The following is a 25480-nucleotide window of genomic DNA, read 5'->3' as shown; positions in this document are numbered from 1 at the left end:
GGTCAATCCAAGGCACATTCCAATTTGCACAGCACTGCCATGGTGGCCATAAAACCCGTGCTACCTTGTCTGGGTCCGGTTACCAGGGACCAGAATCTAACTGGCAGACAAGACGTTGAAATTTAAATAGCATTGCAAGGGTCAACTAAAAAGATAAGGATACCATTCAGAAGTGGATAAAAAGTTGTAAGCTTATGTAACCAGAAAATTAAAATCCTATGTTCCAGGAACCATGCTGGAGGCCAGAGTTCCAAGGGGAGGGGAGGACCCTGGCTCCAGGGCCATACCTCTTGAACCTGGCCTCCACCTCCACGGCCTGGGGTGGAGGGACCTGGAGAAGGGCCATTGCAGGGGCAAAAACACAGATGCATGAACAAGCAGGGCGTTTGTTTGGTAAATACCATGTTGCTGTAGATAAGGAGCCAGACTTCCACCTAAAAGGTAAGGTAGCATGAGGTAAGGAACAGTTCCGAGGTGGCAGATAGGGGATTAGGAAAACAGGGGCTTAGCCTTGGAGAGGGAGATGGTGTTAAGAAAGCAAACAACATTCCTCTGAGGCAATCTGAAAGATTCTGTTGGCTTTATTCATCAATTTATGAATGAAGCAGCCTCTTGTCTAGCAGAAGAAAGGAGCTCAGAGGAACTAGGCAAAATGAGACTTTTATAGCCAGGAGGGAGAGGGAACAAGGAGGCTACACTAGACAAAAATCGGTTGGATATGGCCAAGTCACTTTCCTTTAGGGAATGGCAGGGGTCTGTCAGGCAGACGCCCTGACTGGTTTAAGATTCCATTTCTGAGAGAGCCGAAGTTCGGTGACGTGGACCTTAGCGTGAGTGACTCCATTTGGGGCCTATTTTCTTGTTTTCAACATGTCCCTCCTTTTGATCCGATTCTCAGCCTGAGAGATGGGATCCCAACTTAAGGCATTAGGGCCGCTTCCCTCTAAAGCTCGGGAGTTCTCGTGGTCTTTTGCCAAATGTCTGTGTGGTATTTGCGGGTCATGACATCAGGTTCGTTCTTTCCGTTGGTCATTCTCTTTGTTCCTTTTCTGAAGTTCTGTTCTTAGGGGGATTATTTGCTAGGTGGTTAATGGCTGCGAACATGGATTGAAACCTTTTGAGGAAAAAAAAAAAAGGTAGAGAGAGGACTGTCATTATAGCAGGATCGTGCCCACTGTCTAGAGTGCGCATTTAAAAAAAAATTTTTAACGTTTATTTTTGAGAGAGAGTGCACGTGAGTGGGGGAGAGAGAGAGCAGGACACAGAATCCAAAGCAGGCTCCAGGCTCTGAGCTGTCAGCACAGAGCCCGACGCGGGGCTCGAACTCACAAACTGTGAGATCATGACCCCAGCAGAAGTCGGACGCTTAACCAACGGAGCCCCCCTAGGCGCCCCTCGAGTGCACTTTGGAGCCGTGGTCCCCAAGACCCAAACCAAAGGAAGACCCCACTGAAGGAGTCGCTTTCTTAAGTCAGCTGGCTTGTGTAGTGATCTGGTGTAGCCGCGTGTCAGCTCCCCCAGAAGCATCTATCCCAGTGCAGCAAGTGCTGGTGGCCATGGGGCCACCCTCATGTTGCTCAGCTAAACGATAATCAGGGGCTACCTTAGCATCAAGAACGACTTCGGCAGAGAGCATAGGAATTACTGGTAGGCGGCTCTTGCTTTAGCGACGGATTCTGCAACATCTTCAGGAGTGCAGGAGAGGTTCCTGATTGTAGCCTCATTTGCTCTCACTCCTGTCTAGGGGGGTTTCTGTCAAGGGAAGCAAACTTTGAATATGAATCCTTCATGCTAATGCTTATTTAAGTCTAAGGCTTGGGACTCCCAAGAGCACCACCACGGAGGCCAGTAAAACTTGAGGGGCTGTAGACCCCACAGGTGGTTTTATTTGGTTACCCTTCCCTTGTGTCCCTGTCTTTGGATAGAGCCTGGATGCAAAGTCCCCTGGGTCATAGGTTCTTAACCGGGGACTGTGACGTGACGGAGAAGGGGCTGGGTTTGGCCCGGAGAAACCGAAGCAGTGGGAGTGAGGCAGAAGTCTGTGACGGGCAGAACTATGGGATCACAAGCACCATGGGAAATCCAGTCTTTTGGAGGTTAGATCACCTTTCTCTCTACAGTGGCCTGAGCTATGTGAACAAGCACATTACCTTTTCAGGGCAGGGCAAGGAAAATGGTGGACAAAATCTTGGAAGACCCTTCAGGGAGTAAGACTTAGGTAAAAGATGATCAGAAAGCAAACGAGGAAAGAAACTTTCTTACCCCCCCATCTTGGGAAGAAGCAGTCGACCTCTCTTGCTGGTCCATTTGAGTTTGAGGTCTCCGGCTTTTGTACTGGACCCAAAGTCAGATGGAGCCTTCCTCAGTTGTGACATAGGCACCCCAGGTTCAACACCTTCTAATTTGGCAGGAATGTCAGCGGTCCAGAGTTCTTGGTAGGGTTCTTTCCATGCGTTTCAGTTTTGCAGAATCATCAGAGTAAAACAATCAAGGGTCTGTAAATGACAAAATGCTAAAGTTCCGATTGTAGTTCACTATAACGGAATTGATGAGGAAATCTGGTTACTTCTGTGATACACACAATTTAAAGATAATAACTAGATGTCTGAATAATATTATACCAGGCCATATCAGATTTCTAGACACTTCATACAATTTTAGACTGTTTATACTAATAATATGATCCATACAAATAATCTAATAAGGTTTTTATCACGTATTTGACAATGCTTCCCATGTAGTTTAACACAGCAAATAAACCTAATTAGTATAGCATCTTTTTTTAAGGTAAGAGAGAAATCCTTTGGGATTTCCCAGGGACACTCTAGGAAAATCTCAAATTTCTAGGGAAATCTCAAAGTTACCTTAAGGTCAGGAAGACACCCTTGAGAATGTGGTTACGAGAAACTGTCTAAATATCAACAGGTTTGAACACAGGACTAAATAGGATCACAGATCATTATGAAAGAATACTTCATTAACATCCTGTCACTTTGGTTAGGTAGATGAAGGCAAATAGACAAAGTGACAGAGTTGTGAACAAAACGTAGCTCTTTTACTAGTGAGAAGACTGGGTTTTCTTATGTAATGGACGACTTCATAAAGACCACATGAAGCACGATAAATTATTTTGCTACAACACAAAATCTTGGCTGTCCAGGCCGATTACTTGAAGGGTAAATCTTTTACAGTTGCTTATCAAAATCAGACCAAATGTCCAAGAAGACTTAGTCCTTTCAAGAGAAAACCAAATTCTGTTTTTGCACCCGTGTGCTTTGGATGATAAAACGCATTGGGGCACGGGGTTGGCTGGGTCAGGTGAGTGTCTGACTTCAGCTCAGGTCATGATCTCGCGGTTCAGGAGTTCAAACCCCGCATCACGCTGTGTGCTGACAGCTTGGAGCCTGCTGCGGATTCTGTGTGTGTGTCTCGCTCTCTGCCCCTCCCCCACTTGCACTCTGTCTCTCTCCCTCTCAAAAATTAACATTTAAAAAAAACCCCTCGGGGCGCCTGGGTGGCGCAGTCGGTTAAGCGTCCGACTTCAGCCAGGTCACGATCTCGCAGTCTGTGAGTTCGAGCCCCGTGTCAGGCTCTGGGCTGATGGCTCGGAGCCTGGAGCCTGTTTCCGATTCTGTGTCTCCCTCTCTCTCTGCCCCTCCCCCGTTCATGCTCTGTCTCTCTCTGTCCCAAAAATAAATTAAAAAAAAAAAAAAACCCTCATTAAAAAACTTAAATCCATTCCCATCTTAGCCAACTTGACCACATATCAAATTCCCTTTGCAAGATTCCTTTTCCACAAACCACCTACCAATTTTTTAGATCCATTCAGATTTTGTTCCATGGAACAAAAAATTGGTAGGTGGTTTGTAGAAAAAAGAATCTTGGGAAGTAATTTGAGAATGTGGTCAAGTTGGCTAAGAGCAACCAGTCATTTTGCTTCACTTGCCTACTTTTCATCCACACTTGTTTCTTTTTATTATTTATAAGTAATTTTAATTACATGTATTGATGAGAATTCTTAACCCTTAGAATTCTTCATTTCTAGTAAAAACTATTAGCAATCGTGAATGGTCTCTTACACTAACGTTCTGTAGATTTGCAAACTTACAAATACACTTCATGATTTCTAGAAGTAAATTCTTCTTCATAGTAAACTTTTCCATATGGCCTGAAACAGGTGTACTAATAGGCCCAAATATCTTTATGGCCTCTGTAAAAAGTGGATAAATCTGTGTCCAGTAATGAACACTTTAGTATTTTATTTGGAAATGAGTCAGTGAAAGTCCATCCTTAACTTAGCTCACTATAAACTTTCAGGCTTCAAGTGACCAAAAAGATTTTGCAAACTTAAGAGAGAAAGAGAGCACAGGGGAGAGGGACAGGAGGAGAAAGCGAGAATCTCCAGCAGGATCTGTGCCTGGAATGGAGCCCGACACAGGACTCTATCTCATGACAGTGAGGTCACGACCTGAGCCAAAATCATGTGTCACATGCTCAAGCAACTGAGCCACCTGGTGACCCCTGGAGACTATTTCTTAAGCAGACTGACCCATAAGCATAACTATTGTTGAAAAGTTCATTTATGAACCTTTATCATCCTTCTGTTTAATTTTCTTGTTCTTAATTTTTAGATTACTCCTATTGTCTCATGAGCATTAGACAGCTGACTGTCATCTTAAATGATCTTTTTGTGGCCAATTCCGTAATAGACAACATGAGCTTATTTGACTTTTAGTTAACCTAGGAAGTAAAGGAGTATTGTATTTCACACTGGTAATTCTAAAGACATGCCTATTGTAATGAAACTAAGCAACTGAAATTAGCTTTCATTTCCCGAAGATTACCCTAGACCACGTGAACTTGAGAAACATTTGGGCTAGCATTTATTCTTCTTAGAGTGTACCTCATCTGTATAGCCCTTGTTTGTCTTTGAGCCAAATAAATAGAGCTCTTGACCAATTCATTTTGTCAGTACCATCCAGAGGCAGAGAAGATCCCACGTGTATCACAGGCACACATACACTTACAAGATCATGGACACAGATACAAAGATCTTAGAACTTGTGTGTGAAATTTTTAGCCACGAGACAGGTGAAATACTGTAAAACTCACCCATTTATAAGAGGATCACATTCACATCATGCTTCTGGTAAAAGGGTGAGTCAAGGGGACTTCAACTTTTCACTGATACTTGTGAAGACAACATTTTCCACCTTGGAGAACACCACTCTCCCACAGTTTTTCCCTTCTGATGAGAACAACTTTGATTCCTAGAGAAAACCAAACACAACACTTCCATCTCTACGGCACAGAGAAAGAACACAAGTTCGGTGAAGAAGGAATATTGTTACCCTAAGGCCAGAATTTTACAATACCCACAAGCCTTTTGAGATGGATAAGGGGAGGTTTGGGGATTGGTGAGAATGATAGGTGGGCTTTGAATTGCTTCCATTTGAATTGCTACATTTCTGTTCTTGCAAAGACTTGAGTTGCAAGACAACAGGTGTTTGTTTTTAACATTTATTTTTGAGGGACAGCACGAGTAGGGAGGGGCAGAGACAGACAGAGAATCCCAGCTAGGCTCCATGCCGTCAGCACAGAGTCCAATGTGGGGCTTGAACTCACGAACTGTGAGATCGTGACCTGCGCCAAAATCAATAGTCAGACACTTAACAATCTGAGCCACCCAGGCACCCCAAGACAACAGTTTTTAATTTCTCAGAATTGGGTTGCAGCCTGAGTGACATCACAGTCTCACCCACCCATCCTGTTATGTTATATTCAGCTTCTTTATCTCAGGGAGATCTTTCTCTAAGATGGAAATCATTAGGTTTCTACTAATTTAGAGCTGCTGATCTTTGTGATGGTCTTCTTTCCCTCTGGGTACGTAGTTCCATTTAGTCTAGGGGGGAAGATCTAAAAGAAAGTTTCTGTCAGGCTCTGAATGTCAGCTTCCAATGTAACCAACATCTGACCACAGAGCTATTTTACAAATCCTTTCCTATGTCCTGTCCAGTTTCAGGTGGGACACTCAATATTCCTGGCAGTATGAACCCATGGATGCAAAGGCATCCTCAAAGAGGGTGCAAAGCATACTCCCCTCCTGAGAGATGCACAGCCATTCCCAAAGACGGCCAAAAGGAATACAGGTGTCCCTGGGGAGTAATAGGTCTAGATAAGGCAAGGAAGGGAATATGAAATTTCACAGTCGTCTCTCAAATGGGCACAGCAGAGACTGAGGAAAGGTGCCTCTGGTGAGGATCCCCACCCTTTGCCCGCTTCTGCCACTTCACCAGGACCGCCCCTGCAGGGTCCTCCTAAGCAAGCAGAGCGTACAGCCCTGGTGGCTACCAGAACAGGGCAAGGCTTTCCATAAATTTCAATTTTAGTTTCCCATTGGCTGTTTAATAGGTAGCAGGTTCCCAGAAAAGCCCTGAGTTCTGTCAGCTCTGAGAAGGACTCGTACAGAGGCCCACGTTTGAGGCCAGTAACTGGGCAGACTTTTGGCTATGGTCATGTAGTCCCTTCCGAGCAGAAAGGCAGTTCAGAGGTTTAGCGGACCACGAGTCCTCCAAGGCACAGGAGGGTGGGGGGAAGCATTAAGAGTCACATCAATCTTTAGACTCAGAAGGACCAGTGACTGCACCTTGGTCCAGGAAAATTCCCAAGTGGCACAGAATTTTCCTAATGGGGTTTGAGTGATGCTGTTAGTCTTTTCTACTAGTCCCAGAGGTTGAGGACGATACGGCAAAGCCGCCTCTGAGGTGGAGAAAGGACTACGTGGCCAGGGAAAGGACTTCCAAGGTCACTGTGCAAAACAGGGGGAGGCGCCACATGTAGGGATGATGTCTGCATATAATTTTTTTGCTACAAAACTGGCAGTTTGTTGACAAAAAAAGCTTCTACCCAGTGAAAAACATCTAGACTGTGACCAATATGTATCTGTTCACTTGTTCTTAATGATTATGTTTATGTTAGTCATGAAAATTTCTCAAGACCTTAAACAGCTGGCCAACATCTCAAGCTATCTTTCTGGCTAACAAATTTTGTAACAGAGATGACACGAATTTAAATAACTAGTAAACACGGGTAGAATAAAAGTTGTTTCCTACATTATATTTAATGCTGATAACTCTGAAGACATTACTATTTTAATTAAACCTACAAACCTGAGCCTTTATTTACTGAGGATTTATCCTAGGTCACATGAACTTGGAAAATATGTGTGTTGTTTTTCTATTTGTGACAGTTTTAGAATACGTCATTTAATAAGTACTTCTCTTTAAGCAAATTAATTAAAACTCTTTTACAAATTAAGTTTAGCAATACCGCCCAGAGCCAGAAAAATGTCACGCATTTACAACATCGATCCCTAGACACATAGATGGATAGAGATCCTAATCGCTTTTGTTTTAAATTTTAGCCACGAGACAAGTATGATCATGCAAAAGTCATTCGTTACTAACAGAACAGTTGGAATAATTTCAGGTTACCTGCTCAGACAGCCAAAGCATCTGTAGCAAAGACATTTCAGATGTTCATTGGCCTAAGTTCCAAACAGCTTTCCGCCCCCCACCCCAACCCCTGTCTGATACAAATGACCTCCCTGAAGTTTGCATTTCAAAGAGAGGACCTATCAGCGAAGTTCCTGCAAGTAGAACATTCCCAAGAAGAGCTTTGTTTCTTAAATCCAGATCTCTTAAAATACCTGCAGGCCTTTTGAAATGAATAGAGAAGGTGTGGAAATTGGTAAAAATGGTAAGTGGGATTTGCATTGCTACTACAGCTACCTTTGTTCTGATCAAGACTTGATTTGTTCTAAGACAGGGACCCCTGTTTTTAATTCCTCAGGAAAGTGGGTTGCAACACAGGCCAACCCACCCATCCAGCTACATTATCTTTGGTTTGCTTCTTTATATCAAGGAAATCTTCAACTAGCATGGAAATTAAATGATTCATAATGTTCTACATTTACACCTTTGTCTCTGGCTTGTTCTAGTAATGCTTCAGAATGTTTTTCTTTACCTCTGGGTACATAGTTTAATTTTGGCCTAGAGGGGAAAGTTCCCAAAGAAATCGCCATTAGGCTCTGATGGCGACTATGCGCTTTCAGTTTGGCCAACTTCTGACCATAGAGCTACTTAAAATCGTATCTTGTCAGGTTTGAGCTCAAACCATAAATATTCCTGGTAGTATGGGACAACACCGTGGACACACAAGGTGTCCTCAGAGAGGGCACAAAGAACACTACTCTCGAGATCTGGAGCCACTCCCAAAGATGACCAGAACAAAGACCGCCCATTCCCAAGCACTGGCAGTAAGCATTGGAACCCCAACCGGAAATGGAGTTCAACCGGCATTTCTGCCTGACCACACACTGGGGTTCCCAACGCGGTGGTTGCCAAGCCAAGCCCCCAGGACACAGGAAGGCAACAGCTGCCCCTGGGAGGGAAAGGGTCAGTAAGCTGTGGGTCTGGAATTGGGAAGGAAGGGACGTGAACTCTTACCTTCCTCTCTTGAGTGGGCCACGGTAACTTGGGAGAGCAAACTCAGGTCAGGATTCTCACCCTTCTTTTTCCAGGATTCCCATCTGTGGGCTCTGGAGCAAGTGGGGTTCAAAGTACAGAGTGTAACTTGTGCATCTGCCAGAACTTGACAAGGGGTCCCTTTAATTTTAGTTTCCCCTTAGCTGTTCCAGGAATGACTGGTAGTGGTTACAAGAGAATCCCTCAGAATCCCGTCAATCCTGTGAGGGGCCTGTGTGGGGGCCCTCCTCTGACACACTGGTGTGAGTGTGGTCATGTAGTCTCTTCCGGGTGGAAAGACCATTCAGACAGAGGATTAATACTCTGAGGATTCGGGTGTAGAGGTGGAGAAAGGGGAGTTCCAGGAGTCCTGGCAGTCATATGGTCTCATTTTAGGTACCTCTTGGGTCTTTAACTTTCCATTACCCTTTTGCAATCAATCTTCCAATGAAGCAGTTTGGGGATCTTGAAGCCTTCTGGAGGCTTCTGCATGCTGACTGAAATAGGTAACCCGTTCTGTCTGTTTCATTTGGGAACCCTTGCGTTCAAGTGCACTTCTTAAATGAGGGAACTTGTCTAACTGGAACATTCCTTGTAATGACCACTGCAATTCCAAATTGTCTCCAATACTGCCGGTCCGTGTGCATGAGAGACCGTAACTTTTTTTTTTTTTTAGCATAAAACCACTGGGGTTTTGGGGTGAGGGTCACCCTTAGAGCATTGAGATGCCTGGGATCCCATCTTTAGAGTCTTCCCAAGAGCGCCGAATACTTAGGGCGCGGACTTGGGTTTTGTTTGACAGTGTGCCTTTCGTGGGAAACGTCCTCTTCACGGAGGACAGCCTTTGCCCTACTTGTCTGACCTATGACCTGGTGTCCCTTGTTGCACGGAATCGTCTCGTGGGTGGCAAGCGAGCTGCTGTGAAACTTGCTCGTCTGTCCACGCCTTATCCTTACACAGTGGTCTTGTACTTTGGAGAAGGCGGTCTCTCCTGGCAGCGTCCGTGGTCCAACAGTAAGTTCACTGGCTTGAGGACAGGAGCCATTCCGGGCAGACGTTCACTATGCCGGAGAGAAGTCTCAGTCTCCCGTAAATCGGGCCCTTCCAGGAAATCGGTCCAGTGTTCAGTTCCCTTCTCCTGAGGACACAGGCATGAGCTTCTCCGTGTCATTTCCTCCGGTTTCATTTTAGGCAGTCCTTTCACACAACAGCCCTGGTGATTCTGGCTTGCTTTATGAACATCCTGCCATCTTTGTAGTCACGTACAGCTTCTGGGACCCACTTCTTAGACATAAAAGCAGTTGTGCCGGGAGGGGGCACACTCAATTCTTTGGAACCGGAGGATCTCATTTCGTCGCCTGAGCCTTAGGTTTGTCAGAGACAAGTTGATAGTTAAGAGGGACGTACCGCTGGGCTGGGAATCTTGGGGTGTTCCACCGTGTACCTCACTGGGTGCAAATTTTCTTGAGGTTGGCGGGTGACCTAGTGTCCATCTAGCCCATTCCGTAACCAGCTTATAACGGTCGAGTTGGGTGGCCACGCGCTCTAACAGCTTTTAGGTGCCCACCGACTTTCCAGCTCTGGTTTCTGAGCTGCCCATTAACAACAGATTTATTATTCCTTTACCTCATGTGCACGCTCACAGACCCGCAGTGAGCAAGGAGAGGATACTGCGGACTGGCCGTGACAAGGCTTTACGTGCGCACCACCCGTGGTTCCCAGCGCACAACTGTGGACGGAACGAGCGCACGTCAACGGTGGGCGCTGCGGGCTAGCCGAGGGCTGGGGACTCAGGTTCCAGGTGGAACCACCTGCCAGCTCAGGCTGAGCGGCTAGGCCCTGGACTGGGGTTGCAGAGTAAGCAAGGGCTGAGGACTCGCCCGGCGCCTCCTGGGAGTCCAAACCGAATGTTACCGCTGGACCGGGCAGCCGATTCGATGGGGAGCTTAAGGCCAAGAGGGCAGAGCTCAAAACCGAGAGGTACTTACCCAGGGCCCTCAGAGATGGTGACAAAGAGAACTCAAGGGGTTTGCAGGTACCACGGTCTCTGTTTCTTGTCCCCGAAGCTGGCTGAAGTCCTCTTTGGATCCCACGGCCGCCACCAAACTGTCAACCAAAATTCAACTAAATTTTACATTTTAAATTTTAAAGCTTGTTGACTTTACTCAGTCAAGTTGCATCCACACTCCTTGAGGAACTAAAGACAAGCATCCCCCGTCTTACAAACCCAGGCTCTACAGGAACAGTAACACAGCTCTGGAAACAGTTCACAGCCCACCCCATCGTTTCTTACCAATCCCCAAACCCCCCTATTCATCTCCAAAAGCTTTGCAGATATTTCAAAAGATCAGGATTTAAGAAACAAAATCCTTCTTGGAGAAACTTGCCTTCTTCCCCTGTGTCTTTGAGATGGAAATGCTCTGTCTGGTCTCCTCCTGGAACTATCCCGAAGCCCAGTTCCTTGACGTGCAAACTTCAGGGAGGTCATTCTTGCCAGGAGCAAAGAGCTAGGGGGGAGGCTCCTTAGGATTAAGGCAAATGTCTTCTCTCTGGCTGGCTGAGCAGGTAACCTGAATTTATTCCAACTTCCAGAAACACAGCTTGGATCCAGCTGTTCTTTTAGAAACGGATGCGTTTTACAGGCTCATGCTGGTCTCGTGCTTCTGGGCAACAGGGAGCTGGAGCTTTCTGGTTCTCTAGCTCCCCTTCTGCTTCCTGCTCCCACCAAGAACTGCCTTCTCAGGAGGAAACCCATCCTCCGGGTGTGAGGGCCACGTGGCCTGGCTTGGGCCTCTGCCCTGCTTTGAACCATGACATTGGTGGGTAGATTCGACTTGGCCCGCTTGCCCACCCTGGGGAGAGTGGAGGGCACCACCAGGACGAATGTTAGGGAGGGACCGTCCCCCCAAAAAACACTATATGCCCCCTGTGGGCCACTGTATGCCACCTTTTCCCGGAAACACTTTCTCAGTCCCTCAGGCACCATGGCAAGAGTCAGTGTTGTCAGCTTGGGGAGGGAGTTTGCAGGATGGGTGCGATCGAGTTAGCCCTTTACCACTTAAATGTCGGAACAGATCTCCGTGGCCAGCATCTTATGGGCCTGGATGGCACTTTTGCTTCTGAAAGCAGCATTAACCCCACTGTATTTCAGGCTTTCCAGGCCCAGGACTCCCATTAAAGGCCACAGTGAGCCACAGATGCTTTGAGTTTTCCAACTTTCATGGTATGTTTGTTTTTTTTAAGTTGGTTTCTTTTGAGAGAGAGCAGAGGAGAGGCGGAGAGAGGGAGGGAGAGAATCCCAAGCAGGCTCCCCACAGCCCTCCTCAAGACCCTATCTCTCAAACCATGAGATCACGACCTGAGCCAAAATCAAGTGTCGAATGCTTAACCCACTGAGCCACCCAGGTGCCCCTTTCAGTGTTTCAAAAGCCTGATGACAAACATTTACAAAATCCGCAATGCCTTCAGCTCTTTATTCCTAGAGAGGTCAGTGAATTGAACAGAAAAATGGGTTCAACTGTTGATTCTTACAAACTGGCTCATGGGGCTGCTCTTTAAACTCACTGTTCCCTGTACCATGTTGGATTAGGGTCTCTTCACACATCCCCACCCATAAAGCAGCACCAGCAGCAGGGGAGGAAATCAGCTTCCGCCACACATGCAGAATCCTCGTGGTGTTTCCAAAGAGAGATTTCTACCCTAAGATGGGGTGTCAGCCTCGAAAATCCAGCAGTAAAAACACAGAGCTACTAACCGGGCATCACAGACCAACATCATTCACAGGAATGTGGCTTCAGCAGCTGGAGGGTCAAGGCCCACAGTTCCATCCCTGTAGGAGTCCGTACAAACATCTCAGAAGGTACTACGAGTTACGCTAAGAAAAAGGAAAGAGCACACAGGCGACACCAGGCCGCTTTGTGTCATTTCTGAACAGAGTACAGAGTTGAGCCATGCCAGCCAGCACTGGGCGGGTGGGTGGGGGTTGAGTAGAGGCCTTCACCTTCTCAGGCTGCAGGGGCTGTTCCCAGTTGCTGAGCCAGCCTCTGGGCACCTGCCTAGCAATGCTACCCCTTGGCCATGTTCATGGACATGAAGTTTGACCTTTATCTTGCCCCGAAGGAGCCAGTTTGGGATGAGAGAGGGGCTATTTTTCCCAGAAATGATTATTGGCTTTAGTATATCTGTGTAACTATATGTAAAAATTACTTCTCAACGTACATGACAACTTTTTAAGAAGTGTTTTGTTTTCAGTTTAGTTGCCTATATGTTTCCCAAGCATTTTGATAATCAGAAAACAATGCATGTTACTTAAACAGCACCGACGGGGAACACCTGGGTGGCTCAGTCGGTCAGGCGTCCAGTGCTTGGTTCCAGCTCAGGTCATGATCTCCCCGTTGGTAGGACAGGATTGAGCCCAGCGTCGGGCCCTGCGCTGGCAGGACGGAGCCTGTTTGGGATTCTCTGTCTCTGCCCTTCCCCCGCTTGCACGGTCTCTCTCTGAAAATAAAAAGTAAAGAGCACTGATTCAAAGACTAAACCACTTTCAAAATACCACGTGTTTCACGATCGGGAAGCCTGACATTTTGAACGTGCTTCTCCGATAGAATAAAAACCCATGGTCACGCCTGAGGCCTCCTGGAGCAGAACCGAAGCAGCTGTGCTGCGGGAGGAAGAATCCCGTGGAATCCAGCTCTGGGGAGCTTTGGAAGCTCCCACGGCGCAGGCTCGCCCCTAGACCCGCTAAACCGGCATCTTGAGGGCAGGACCCGAACAGGAGTACCCTTGAGAGTTCCCAGGTGATTCTGGCACGCAGCCCAGTTTCAGAACCACTGCTTCCATTTTGCTCCATCACGGGCGTTCAAGGCTTCGGTCTCCTCGGTGTGCATTTTTTCCCCCATTTGTGAGCACCTCGTCCATACTCGGCACCGAATTAGGCCCAGTTCCTCATGCACAGGGAGGACTACCCATCAGGATCAGCCCCCGCCGAACTGAGCACGAACTCCTGAACCCCTAAACCTCGCTCTCCCCTAACCACCCCCTCTCCTTGCCTTCCCTGCAGGAGCTACGCTGATAGCTGTTTCCTGGATTCCTCCCTCTATCCAGAACTAGCCGACGTCCAGTGGTACGGGCAGGAAAAAGCCAAGCCCGGGACCCTCGTGTGAGCCAGCCGGCCTCAATCTGACCGCCTCAACGCCATTCAGAGATCACCTCACTGCCTCTCATTTGCCTTACCCAGACGCACTGTCACCCTGCACCAGCTTCGGCCCTCAGCACTTTTTTTCTCCCGTCTCCGCATTCCCTTCACCCTCAAAAACCTGACTGAGGAGACATTCTGGAAGGTTCCGGTCCCACTGTGTGTCCTCTGGCTCTCTTGCCCACGGAGAGCCAGGCGCCAATCCTCAACGGCACCTTGGTGGCTTCCCCCTGCCGTGACAGCCCCCAGGCCGGGAGCCATCAGGGAAGGTAGCGGACATCAAACTCCTGTGGACAGGTGGCATTGGAAGAGAACAGGAAAGGGGACTCGAGTACAGGGTGATCCAGAAAGACGATGAAGCTACGGTCGGCCTGCACTCAGTGAAGAGGATGCCTCGCTCGCTCGCGCGGGGGGAATATGGGACTCCGTTGACACTTGAAATAGTCCCGGGGGGTGGGGGGGAGGGGGGGAGGGGGGAGTGGCTGTCGGGGGAGGGGGAGAATGAAAAAGGAAGCTTAACATGTCAGAGATGCATCCGAGGATCACAATCAGTTCTATGCTGCCAAAGATTAAAAAAAAAAAAAAAAAAAAAAAAAAAAATTAAAAATAAAAAAACAAAAAAGAGGGGCCAAGGGGAAGACATTCTTTCTGCAGTGAAACCTTTTAAATTCTCAACGGCTCCTACTCATCACAAGTGCAAGCCCACCACACGTCAATGGTTTCCCCCTCTCTATCCCTCTCTCCCACGTCCCACCCACTGTCTCAGGCCAGAGCCCGGAGAGCTAACCCAGCTGCTGCCCCAGATCCCTGGGAGTGTGGACGGGGAGGAGCAGGTCCGCCTGGTCTGGGCGGGGGCGGGGCTTCCCGTCCGAGCCCACCACACAAAGCTGCTTTTCTTTTGGGATCTGTAGGAAAGGGAAGGTGGTGATCGCCAAGCGCTTCTCTCTCATTAAAACCACCAGTAAAAGAGTGTCCTGTTTTGCACAAGGTGTTTCGTTTTTCTTTTTTACGGGAAACCAAGGGAAAAGCACAGACCCATCCATTCGAGTGTTCTAACCCTTGTGGCTCATTTTCTATTTGTTAGCACTTGTGTGACAAAGAGCTCAGATCCGACTTCGACTTCCCTCGGCACCCGGCTACCAACGTGTCACTTATTCAAAGAACCCAACTATGCCCTTAGATTTTTATCCCGTGTCTCTCAGCTCAGGCAGAGCAGGGGTGGGGGGGAGAAGGGGGAGAAAGTCCCTGCTCCCAGAGGGCCCGTACGCCTACAGCCTCGTCAGCTACCTTGATGTACCCACATTCGTCTGCAGACACCAAGAGAGGAAGAAAGAAGAGCGAAAAAAGGTGTGTGGGAGCTGCACGTTTACATGTGTTTTGAGCTCTGCTTAATACACAACCGGAAAGCCATCTATCTTCAAAGGCCTCAAAAATACTTTTATAATAATGAGCGCACACTCTTCGTTGGGTTATTCCAAATGGCACAAACACGGTCTCCACAGAGGGGGTACGCTGTGCTTACTGGCACAGGTGGGGGGGGGGGGGGCGGGGGAGGGGACGCTTTTTCTCACTTGTAATGACTTCCTATTGCAAAGGCATTTTGACAGCCAGGGACAGGAGCCGGGGTGGGGTAATTTTGTGGGCAAACAGAACCACAGTTAGCTTTAGCGTAAAAAGAAAAATCTTTGGTTTTTTTTAATGTATGTGTAATCCGAGAGTAACGAGGCTCTACCAGACCAGGAGGGTAGGATGGACACTACAATGAATTCAGTGGCAGTGCTCTCCTTCTGCTGTAGCTTGGAAAGCACTGTGGGGTCCCACTGAGGCTGGGACCGCTCTGGGCAACTGAGGGCCCGGTGTCCCCTCTCCGTGCACACCAGCTCTGTGGTGATAACAGCTGGAGAAAGGGACATCCTCACAAAACCTCTGGGGAAACCCTGCAGGAGAAACAAAATTGGTTCCAATGCCATGAAGTGATCGTGGGGAGGGAGGGGACGGGGTTTTCGTTGCCCTTATTTTGATGATCAATCAGAGCTACAGCCCGCAGGTTTTCTTCCTTCCCCATTCAGAATATTCTGCACCGGGCCATCTTTCTTTCTCTCCAGTGACACACAGATAATCAAACTGAACTGTGTGCAGCAGGGCAAGTCAAGAGAGAAACCGAGGAGGTGACAAGGTTACGTGGCTGCGGGGTGACCACGTACCGTAGTTTCAAATCTGGTCTGACGTCCATCGGATCACGCTTTGAGCCCAGTTGGGTTTATGAGGAATGAGAGACGAAAATTCTTCCTCAACGCTTGGGTTTTGGATTCAGGAGGCAGCGAGGAATGGGGTGGGAGGGAAATCCAGTTCAAACAAACACCATTATAGTCTGGTAGTAAAGACGGAGATTAAGTCAAACAGGTTTTACTGTTGAGCTGCGTTCAGTTACTACAAAATGTACATACTGTTAGTCCTTTGAGACCGACATGATTCATGACCAGTGTGGTGGGAAACAATAGCTATTTTGTCCAAGCACTTGCAAGCTCTTCCCAGATCCCGATTTCTTTAAAACAAAGTAAGATGGAGTATAAAGCCCCTGGTCTGATATAAGCCCCTACTGGATTCTTGGGACACGTGTAAGAAATTGCCTGTTTAGCCTGAAGACTGTTGGGAACACCTACATCAGACTTTGTTGTGAGACAGGTGGATTTTTTTTGTTTTGTTTTATTATATGCAGGTGAGTGTTGAAACTGTTAAAATCCCGATTTGTTTTCATTCAGTGTTAGTTCTAAATATAGCAAACCCCCCTCCAGGTGCTATCAGATGACCAGTTACTGCTTAGTTAACTAGGTGTAAAGTTTTACATATACATTAATGTCAATAGTTTATTACACGTTGTGTAAAATGGACTCTAGTTTAATAATGGGGAGAAAGGATTAGGTTGCTCCTGAAACTGACTGTAGAGCATGTAAAATGATTTTACTGGATTCTGTTCAACTGTAATCAATGAAAAGGATGTATGTTGTAGACAAAGTTGCAGAATTAAAAAGAAATCTGCTTTTAATTTATTCTTTTTGTATTAAGAATTTGTATAGTACCTTTACATTTTGCAGAACAGTGTTGTCAACACTTATTAAAGCATTTTCAAAATGAAAAGATCTTGGCTGCCTCTCGGAGATTTTGTTTCTAACCGGTCCGTGCTTCAACAGGCTCCGGGAATCTGTAATTCAGGTGCCTTTGTCCTCCTCGGATTTTTTTTTTCTTTTAAGTCAATCTAAAGCTGATAGATACCCTCACGGTCTTGCTAGATACAGAAGAGCTCAGTTTGTGTCGTAGAGGCTAAGTCTCCGTTTCTCTAATTGCCTTGTTAATTATACAAAGACGACATATTCTCAGTGATGTGCTCCTACCACCAAAAAGGATTAGACGTTAGAGGTCAGTCTCTGGCAGGATGCTTGCTACGTTAGCATGTGTCTCACTGTTCCTTACAAGTAGTCACCCATACGCAGCATGTGCCGGGCCTGGGTCCTGTCCCCACAGAATGGCGGAACCAACGCTGAGGCAATCCGGACTTTGGGCCATCCTTAGTCTCTCTGTGGTCCCTGGGTCTGTGGAGGAGGCACAGGACCCATCGGGGAGGCAGGCAGGATGCTCAGGCTCTTCACCAGCACTGCTGTTGGCCCTGCACTCACACCACAGCTCTCGCTCTGTCACCACCATCTACATCACGTCACCGATGCAGCAGCCAGTTGGGCCCGCAGGCGCAAAGAGCCAGCCCCCTGCTGAAGGACAAAATGGCAACTGGCCGACTTTCGTAGAGACCGCACTGCCCTTGCATCCCTGGTCCCCTGACCCGATGTGCGTCTCTTCACCAGCAGGAGACTAAGCCCGGAGGCCAAGAACACCTCCTGGACGGAAAGCTCTTGCTGAAGCATTTGCCACCAGAGCGAGCTAACGCCTGCCAGAAATGAACAATCCCCAGAGGAGGCGAGTGAAGCACGTCAGAGGTGAGCCCATGAGGACATTTTACACTTCCTAAGCCTTTCCTTGGGAAAGCAACCAGGGCCTGTATATCTCAAGATAATCATCACTAACGTCAAACAAACAAACGGAGGTATTCTGTAAGTCTTTTACATGTACACAGGTCACGGCTCGGGAAATAAATTCAGCATCTCGTCATTCAGCTCTGACCATCCCACGAAAGCAACTGGCACGCAGGAAGACAGGACTTGAACATTTCTTTTCCTGCTTCTCCCCACCTTTTACACCACACACGCGCACACTCCCCTTTCACAGTGCTAACAAAGCAATTCCAAACAGCTATTATGTTGGTTACTAGAACACAAACATCCACAAATCCCAGTAGAAAGCATTAAAAATAGCCAGGGCTGCGGCCGCTTCCTCCCAAAATACTAGTTCAAAAAAGCTCACGCCTAAGATTCTCTCTAAAGCGAGCGTCGGAGAACCACCGGTGAAGGCGAGCAGAGGCCCTTCACTGCACGTCGGGGAGGAATCCAGCTCTTCTCCAGCTCACACGCACACAGATGAGACACAGGCACACAAGCACTGCGCGAGGGGAAACGAGGTAGCCCAGCAGTAAGCAGACGGAAGGAAGAGTTGAAAAGGAGTCCAGAGGAGGAGAAATCGAGGTGTGTCTAACGGGATCTCCCTGCCGGCCTGGTCCGAGGGGCCGGCCGGTGGAAGACGCAGCAGAGAAGGGGGGAAACCCTGCTCCCCCTCTTGGCCTTGCGCGAAGGCCGAGCCCAGCCCAGCCACTGCCTCTTCAGATAGGACCTGAAAGGCCTGGCTTGCAACGCAGGAGACTAACCAGTGAGTTGACAGAACTCATACATTTATAGTTGCACCAAGATTTTCTTTTTTTTTTTTTAATCAGAAACCCATTTTTTTCTCCATCAACTATTATCCCTACAACCAAGTGAGTTCCTTTGGACTTTCATTCATTCATCCGTTTTCTATGAAACCCGCTGCCATCAACCTTCTGTTTCCCCCACTCAACCAAAACCACTCCTGTCGAGGTCAAGGACGACTCCCTACAGTCCCAAATGCAGAGGTTAATTCCTGTCGAGGTCAAGGACGGCTCCCACAGTGCCAAATACAACGGTTAATTCTCTGTTCTCATCTTACATGACTTACCGGCTACACGACACAGTGGGTCCCCTCGCATCCTTCTCTGGAATGCCAGCACACGGCGTCCTCCCGGGTTTTCCTGCTCACGACAGTCAGTCGGGGCTCCTGTTTCCAACCTCCTCGGTAGTTTTCATCTCCCTGGCGCCCCGGCATCAGCCCGTCGCGGCTCTGTTCTCTCCCCTTCACCGTCCCCCACTCTTCCGGTAGCTGGCCTCTGCTCTCACGGTTTTAAGTGTCGTGTAGGGGCTGACGACACCTGTGTTTATCGCCGTGTCCCCGAGCTTGGACATCTTCCTGTCAACGTCTCCACCTGGAGATGATCTAACATGCTAGCATGGCCAGAGCTCACGCTCTGATCTTCCCCCTCCAAACCTGCTCCACCGTCTCCTTCCTCGGCTCAGCCACGGGCAACTCCAACCGTCCAGGGCTCAGGCAAAAATCTTGGGATCATCCAAAAGTCTTGCAATCACCCCTGGAGGACCATCCGCTCATTCCTTCTCACCTCCCGTCTGCAGCAAACCAGAGGTGTGGAATCCCTGGCCCGCAGAGATTTCTATTCTATGGTGAGTGGAGGGAGGGAGAAAATAAAAAGTACATTCTAGAACACACCAGAAGGTGCTAATAAGAAAGCAGGCTCGGTCAGTGGTAGCTACCACTCAGGGCAGGGAAACAAAGGTGGGGGAAGGTTAAGACCTAGAAGCATGAAGGAGGTGCTCTGTGGAGCAGGGAGTCAACCCTTCAAGGAGAGGACCCAGTCGGCGCCCCAGGCACCTGGCGGGACCCGCAGAACCGGGATTCAGGCCCCAGAAGAGGCGGCACAAGCCTACCTCTCCGAGTGATCTCCGAGTGCTGGTTCTCCAAGTGTGGAAAACTGCCAAACGGAACCATTCCTCCTTCAGCAATTAGGTGGCCCTGCTCATGCTCTGTCTCTCTCTCTCAAAAATAAACATTAAAAAAAATTATTAAAAAACTGGATAAAGGACAAAAAGCCACAAGTACCTTTTAGGCCCACGTGGGCATAATGTGAGTCCCAGACTCATAATGGGAATCAAAGCTGATTTTGCCCCAAATAACGAAGTCACAAGCCTGTACCTTCTCAAGTATCTTTCACATCAGTAACAAGTATTTAGGACTTTTCCCTCTCAAAGCCGTTTGTTACTCTAACAAAGACCTGGGGATAAACACCAGAGAGAGACAAGAGCTAGATGCTTCCGTCTAATAAGCCGGGTGACAGAATTGTCCCTCTGGGCCAGAAGCACTCCTCTGGGTCTCCAGCACCCGGTGGTCTCTGAACTGCCTTTAACATCAGTTGGATTAAGGACTTTTCTGCAGCTGAGATGACCCGGGCCCATATCCACAGACTCACGCACAGGAACACGGGTGCATTTCTGTCTTACCAGGATGTGGCAAAGCCTCACCTTACTGCAGCTCAGGCAGGCACACCCCTAGAGCACCGTCACATACCTGCCACAAGTCTTGATTTTGTAAGCCAAGAAATCTGAGTAATGTCTGTATTTCTTAGGGGCTGAATTCAGCAACATATGTGGGAACACCCTAAACCGGGAAATTACCCCATACTCCTCTCATAAAACAAGAGGCCACAAGGAAGACCGCTGTGATGCATAACTGTGTCAACGTGGCCGGTACACAGGGTGCCCAGATGTCTGGTTCAACATTATTCTGGATGCAGGCACCTGGGTGGCTCAGTCAGTTAAGTGTCTGACTCTTGGTTTCAGCTCAGGTCATTATCTCATGGTTTCGTGACTTTGAGCCCCTCCTCAGGCTCCACACTCGACTTGGGATTCTGTCTCCCTCTCTCTCTGCCCCTCTAGCACGCGCGCTGTCTCTCAAAATAAATAAACTTGGGGGGAAAAAAAACACATTATTCTGGAGGAGATTAATGTCTGAATCACTGGACTCAGTAAAGCAGATGGCTCCTCGCAGTGTGGGGGGGCCTTGTCCAATCAGTTGAAGGCATGGGGAGCACGCTCACACATGCTCCCTCTCTCAGCCCCACTTGTTGAACTAGGGTATTGGTCTTCTCCTTTCGTCAGACTAGAACTTACACCATTGGCTTTCCAGGGTCTCAAGCATCTGGACTCAGACTGGAATTTCTACCATCAGCTCTCCCAGGTCTCTAGCTGCAGACAGCCAATCATGGAACTTTTCAGCCTGCGTAAATATAAATAGATCTCCATCTCCTATCGGTCTTTCTCTGGACAACCTAAGAAAGCAGCCCAAGGCTTATACATTGACCCCACGACACCACCCACGACCAACTCTGCCATTTTTAGCACCTATCTCTCATCGTCATGATTGCAGGACAGTGAAAAGCCTCTGAGACTCAGGAGCACTTTCCAGAAAGGAATACAGGATGGGCAGAAGATGTCTGCCGGCTAAGTCTGTTTCTTTCTCTTAGAAAAGCAACAGCTTTCCTGGAATTCCCACCCAACAGACCTCTCCTACATGGGCTACTGGCAGAACATGTCACATAACCAACCCTAATTTCAAAGAGTCATAAATCAGCAAGTAGCTTTAATTATGCACACTGCAGCTCTCAACAAATGAAGCTTCTATTAGCAGAGAGAGGAGAATGAGAGCAGGCTAAGCAACCCGCAGTGTCTACACCACACATAGACGCATCTTAACTTGCACAGCAAAGGAAAAGAACAATAGCCAAGTCTTAAATAATAATCTAATAAAACTAAAGTTTAACAAAAATACAAAAACTCACTAGATTTCCTCTCTCTCAAATCCTATACTCTTCAGGCACACCAATATGATGACATCATCCATCAAGAGAAAAAATTACAAGATGACTGACACATATGATTTATATAAAATCTGGCAAAGACAGCCAACAAAGATTATGTTAACATCTGAGCTAGTTATAAAATTATTTCCCCTTCGCATAAAAAGTAACCCAGCACAGAGGCAAGCCACAGAGTGGGAGAAGTATCTGTAATACATAAATCTAACAAAGGACTCATAGCCAGAACAAAGAAATGGAAATCAGTAAGAAAAAGGCAGGCAATTCAATAGAAGAAATGGACAAAAGTAAAATCTGGAAAGAAAACTTCACAAAAGAGAATATCCAAATGGCCAGTAAGCACGTAAAAATGATGCTCAGCTTTATCTGTCATCAGGGAAATGCAAATTAAAGCCACAATACAATACCATTTTAATCCACCAGAAGGGCTAAAACAAGCATGACAGGATATATCATGTGTAGCCAGGATGTGGAGGACCTGGAACTTTCAAATCCTGCTCGTGGGAGTGTCAAGGGTACAAGTCCTTTGGAAAATTCCTTGACAGTATCCTGTACAACTGAGTATGTACATATGTCCCAGACATTTCACACCGTGGTGTATACCCATATTCACCAAAAGATGCATACCCAATATTCATACAACAATTAGAACCAACTCAAATGTCTAACAACAGTAAAATAGATAAATCATGGGATGTAGCAATGAGAATGAACAAACCAGAACCATACACAATGAGAATGAGGATTAGAAACTGTAAGAAACAGGGGCACCTGGGTGGCTCAGTTGGTTAAGCATCCAACTCTTTTTTCAATTTATTTTTGAGAGAGAGAGAGAGTGCGCACACGAGAGAGGGAGACACAGAATCCAAAGCAGGCTCCAGGCTCTGAGCTGTCAGCACTGAACCCGACACAGGGCTCGAACCCACGAACCACAAAATCATGACCGAAGTAAAAGTCGGACACTTAACCCAGGGAGCCACCCCGGCGCCCCAAGCATCAAACTCTTTTGATTTCAGCTCAGGTCCTGATCTCACAGTCTGTGGGATCAAGCCCCACATCAGATTGAACACTGACATCACAGAGACTCCTTGGGATCCTCTCTCACCCTCTCTCTCTTCCCCTCCTCAGCTCACACACATGCTGCGTCTCTCAAATATTAAAAAAAAAAAAGAGAGAAATCAAACATAAAGTAAGTCAAATATACTGAGTCCATTTATAGATGAGCAAATTAACAAACAGGCAAAACTAACCAATGTGGGGAATGACTGCTAATGGGTATAGAGTTTCTTCTGGGGGTGACGGAATGTTCTGAACTTAGATTAGTGATGGCCCCATATCTCTGAACATTCTAAATCCACCATATACTTTAAATTTTAAGGTATGTATATTATGTAGCAGTAGAGGTTTTGTTTTGTTTTGCTGTAATGATGTTAGACGCTAGGACCATGGTAGGACTAGACGGGGGCATGAGATTTCTGGGGTGTTAATAACATAATCTTTCCTGACTTAGGTGCTAATTACTTTGGGAGATGCTCACATTGAAAGACTTACCATGATATGGTACTCTCTTGATTTGTACCTTTTTCTCTGTGTTATACTTTGCTTAAAATTTTACATTAAAAGAAATGCAATCTAGCCCTACCTGAGCCTAGGGAAATAATCTTTAAAGGGCTGAGCAGCAACGGAAACAATCAATAAAACTAAAAGGCAACCAACGGATTGGGAGAAGATATTTGCAAATGACATATCAGTTAAAGGGTTAGTATCCAAAATCTATCAAGAACTTATCAAACTCAACACCCAAAAAACAAATAATCCAGTGAAGAAAGGGACAGAAGATATGAACAGACACTTTTCCAAAGAAGACATCCAGATGGCCAACAGGCACATGAAAAGATGCTCAATGTCACTCCTCATCAGGGAAATACAAATCAAAACCACACTGAGATACCACCTCACACCTGTCACAATGGCTAAAATTAACGATCGAGGAAACAACAGATGTTGGTGGGGATGTGGAGAAAGGGGAACCCTTTTGCACTATTGGTGGGAATGCAAACTGGTGCAGCCTCTCTGGAAAGCTGTATGGAGGTTCCTCAAGAAGTTAAAAATACACCTACCCTACAACCCAGCAACTGCACTACTAGGAATTTATCCAAGGGATACAAAAATGCTAATTTGAAGGGGCACATGCACCCCAATGTTTAGAGCAGTGCTATCAGCAATAGCCAAGGGGCACCTGGGTGGCTCAGTGAAGCATCTGACTCTTGGTTTCAGCTCAGTTCATGATCCTACTTTCCTGCGTTCAAGCCCCAAGTCAGGCTCCATGCTGAGGTGCAGAGCCTGCTGGAGATTCTCTCCCTCTCTCTCTCCCTCTCTCTTCCCCTCCCCCACTCACACTGTCTCTCTCAAAATAAACTTAAATAAATAAAATAACCAAAATATGGAAAGAGCTCAAATGTCCATTGGTGAATGGAAAAAAATGTGTTCTATACACACACACACATGTATATACGTACACACACACACACACACACACACACACACACACGTATATACGTACACACACACACACACTGGAATATTACTCAGTGATCAAAAAGAATGAAATCTCGCCATTTGCAACGTGGATGGAACTAGATGGTATTACACTAAGCGAAAGTAGTCAGAGAAAGACAAATCATCATATGATTTCACTCACATGTGGAATTTAAGAAACAAAACAGATAAACGCAGGGGAAGGGAAGGAAAAATAAGATAAAAACAGAGAACAGGGAGGCAAACCCTAAGAGACTCTTAAATACAGAGAACAACCTGAGGGTTGCTGGAGGGGAGGTGGGTGGGAGGATGGGCTAAATGGGTGATGGGGATTAAGAGGAGGGCACTTGTCGGGATGAGCACTGGGTTTTATAGGTAAGTGATGAATCACTGGGTTCTATTCCAGAAACCAATACTACACTGTATGTTAACTAACTTGAATTTAAATTAAAAATAAAGGGCTAAGCAAACCCTCAACAGATATTTGATGCATACTAGACTCCGCATCTTTCTCTACCCCAACCCCACCTCTGGGTTCTCAGTTATTTTATACCTTGTTTAATCTTGCTTTACACAACTGACAGCCAGCATAAGGTGGTCATCTATCCACACTGCAATCATATGCAGTGTTGTGGTTTTTCTCCCCTTGGTGGACAGACTCTTCATTTGAAATCTAAGAATTACCGCTTCAGAAGGATTTAGCATTTAAAAGGTTCTAAATTCTATGCTTCACATTAACCTTGAACGCAGAGTGTGATCTCTACACCTCCATATTTAAAAACTTTTAAATTTTCCTAAATATGTTTAATAATGTATTGTTATTATGTTAAACTAGGATAACTATGCTCTTAAATCCAAATTATCTATACATGAGCAGTTCTGGGTTAAAACACTTTTTAAAATTAGAGTCCCTTTGCTCTGAATTCATCTGCCAGCTCATTTTCTTCCTTAACTGATACTTCCTTTTAATCGGTGGTTTTCAAACTGCCAGTCACAAGGCATTATTAATGGGTTTGTCAACCAGTTTAGGGTCACCACCACCATGTTTTTAAAAGAAATACAAGAGAAGACTCTGTAAGTGCTTTTGTTTCAATTATTTATGCATTTAGGTACCTATGTGCTTGTACGGTTTACTCTGAGTGGTGGTCGGGAAAGTTCCAAGTTTTAACTGTCCTACCTCACAGGACAACAGAAACTCTAAGGCAGGCTCAGACTGCAACGCTCATGGTTGGCAATTTCTCCCAAGCGCTTAAGGAAGAGCAGTTGGAGAGGAAAGGCACTTTGGTTTGGGCGAGCTGTCAACCTGGGAGTTCAGAAAGGCAC

At 46.8% G+C, this 25480-nt stretch overlaps 1 protein-coding gene and 1 long non-coding RNA gene across 8 annotated transcripts in view; one reads left to right on the top strand and one right to left on the bottom strand.

Annotated features, from left to right (window-relative positions):
- The window catches only part of FRMD4A (FERM domain containing 4A), a 614651-nt gene extending 600487 nt beyond the window's left edge, over positions 1-14164 (top strand). For 5 of the 6 annotated variants that reach the window (XM_042991088.1, XM_042991087.1, XM_042991091.1 and 2 more), the window contains one exon: positions 13585-14164. In XM_042991088.1, coding sequence (XP_042847022.1) covers positions 13585-13687 — 103 coding nt within the window. In that variant the 3' untranslated portion in view covers positions 13688-14164. The remainder of the gene's footprint in view (positions 1-13584) is intronic. The other variant, XM_042991090.1, reaches the window with a different exon arrangement.
- On the bottom strand, positions 586-25480 carry LOC107179559. Of its 2 annotated transcripts, XR_006219631.1 has the most exons (10): positions 24711-25480; positions 20916-21021; positions 19677-19784; positions 18856-19407; positions 10514-10631; positions 8508-8599; positions 5113-5270; positions 2263-2495; positions 1604-1752; positions 586-1114 (listed from the first exon to the last, which is right to left on the bottom strand). It is a non-coding gene; the product is annotated as an uncharacterized LOC107179559 (long non-coding RNA). The 2 variants fall into 2 exon arrangements; XR_006219632.1 differs by lacking the exons at positions 18856-19407; positions 19677-19784; positions 20916-21021.

Source organism: Panthera tigris, chromosome B4, assembly GCF_018350195.1.
Source record: "Panthera tigris isolate Pti1 chromosome B4, P.tigris_Pti1_mat1.1, whole genome shotgun sequence".
In the NCBI taxonomy this organism is placed as follows: Eukaryota; Metazoa; Chordata; class Mammalia; order Carnivora; family Felidae; genus Panthera; species Panthera tigris.
This window is presented reverse-complemented; position numbering and strand designations above follow the sequence as displayed.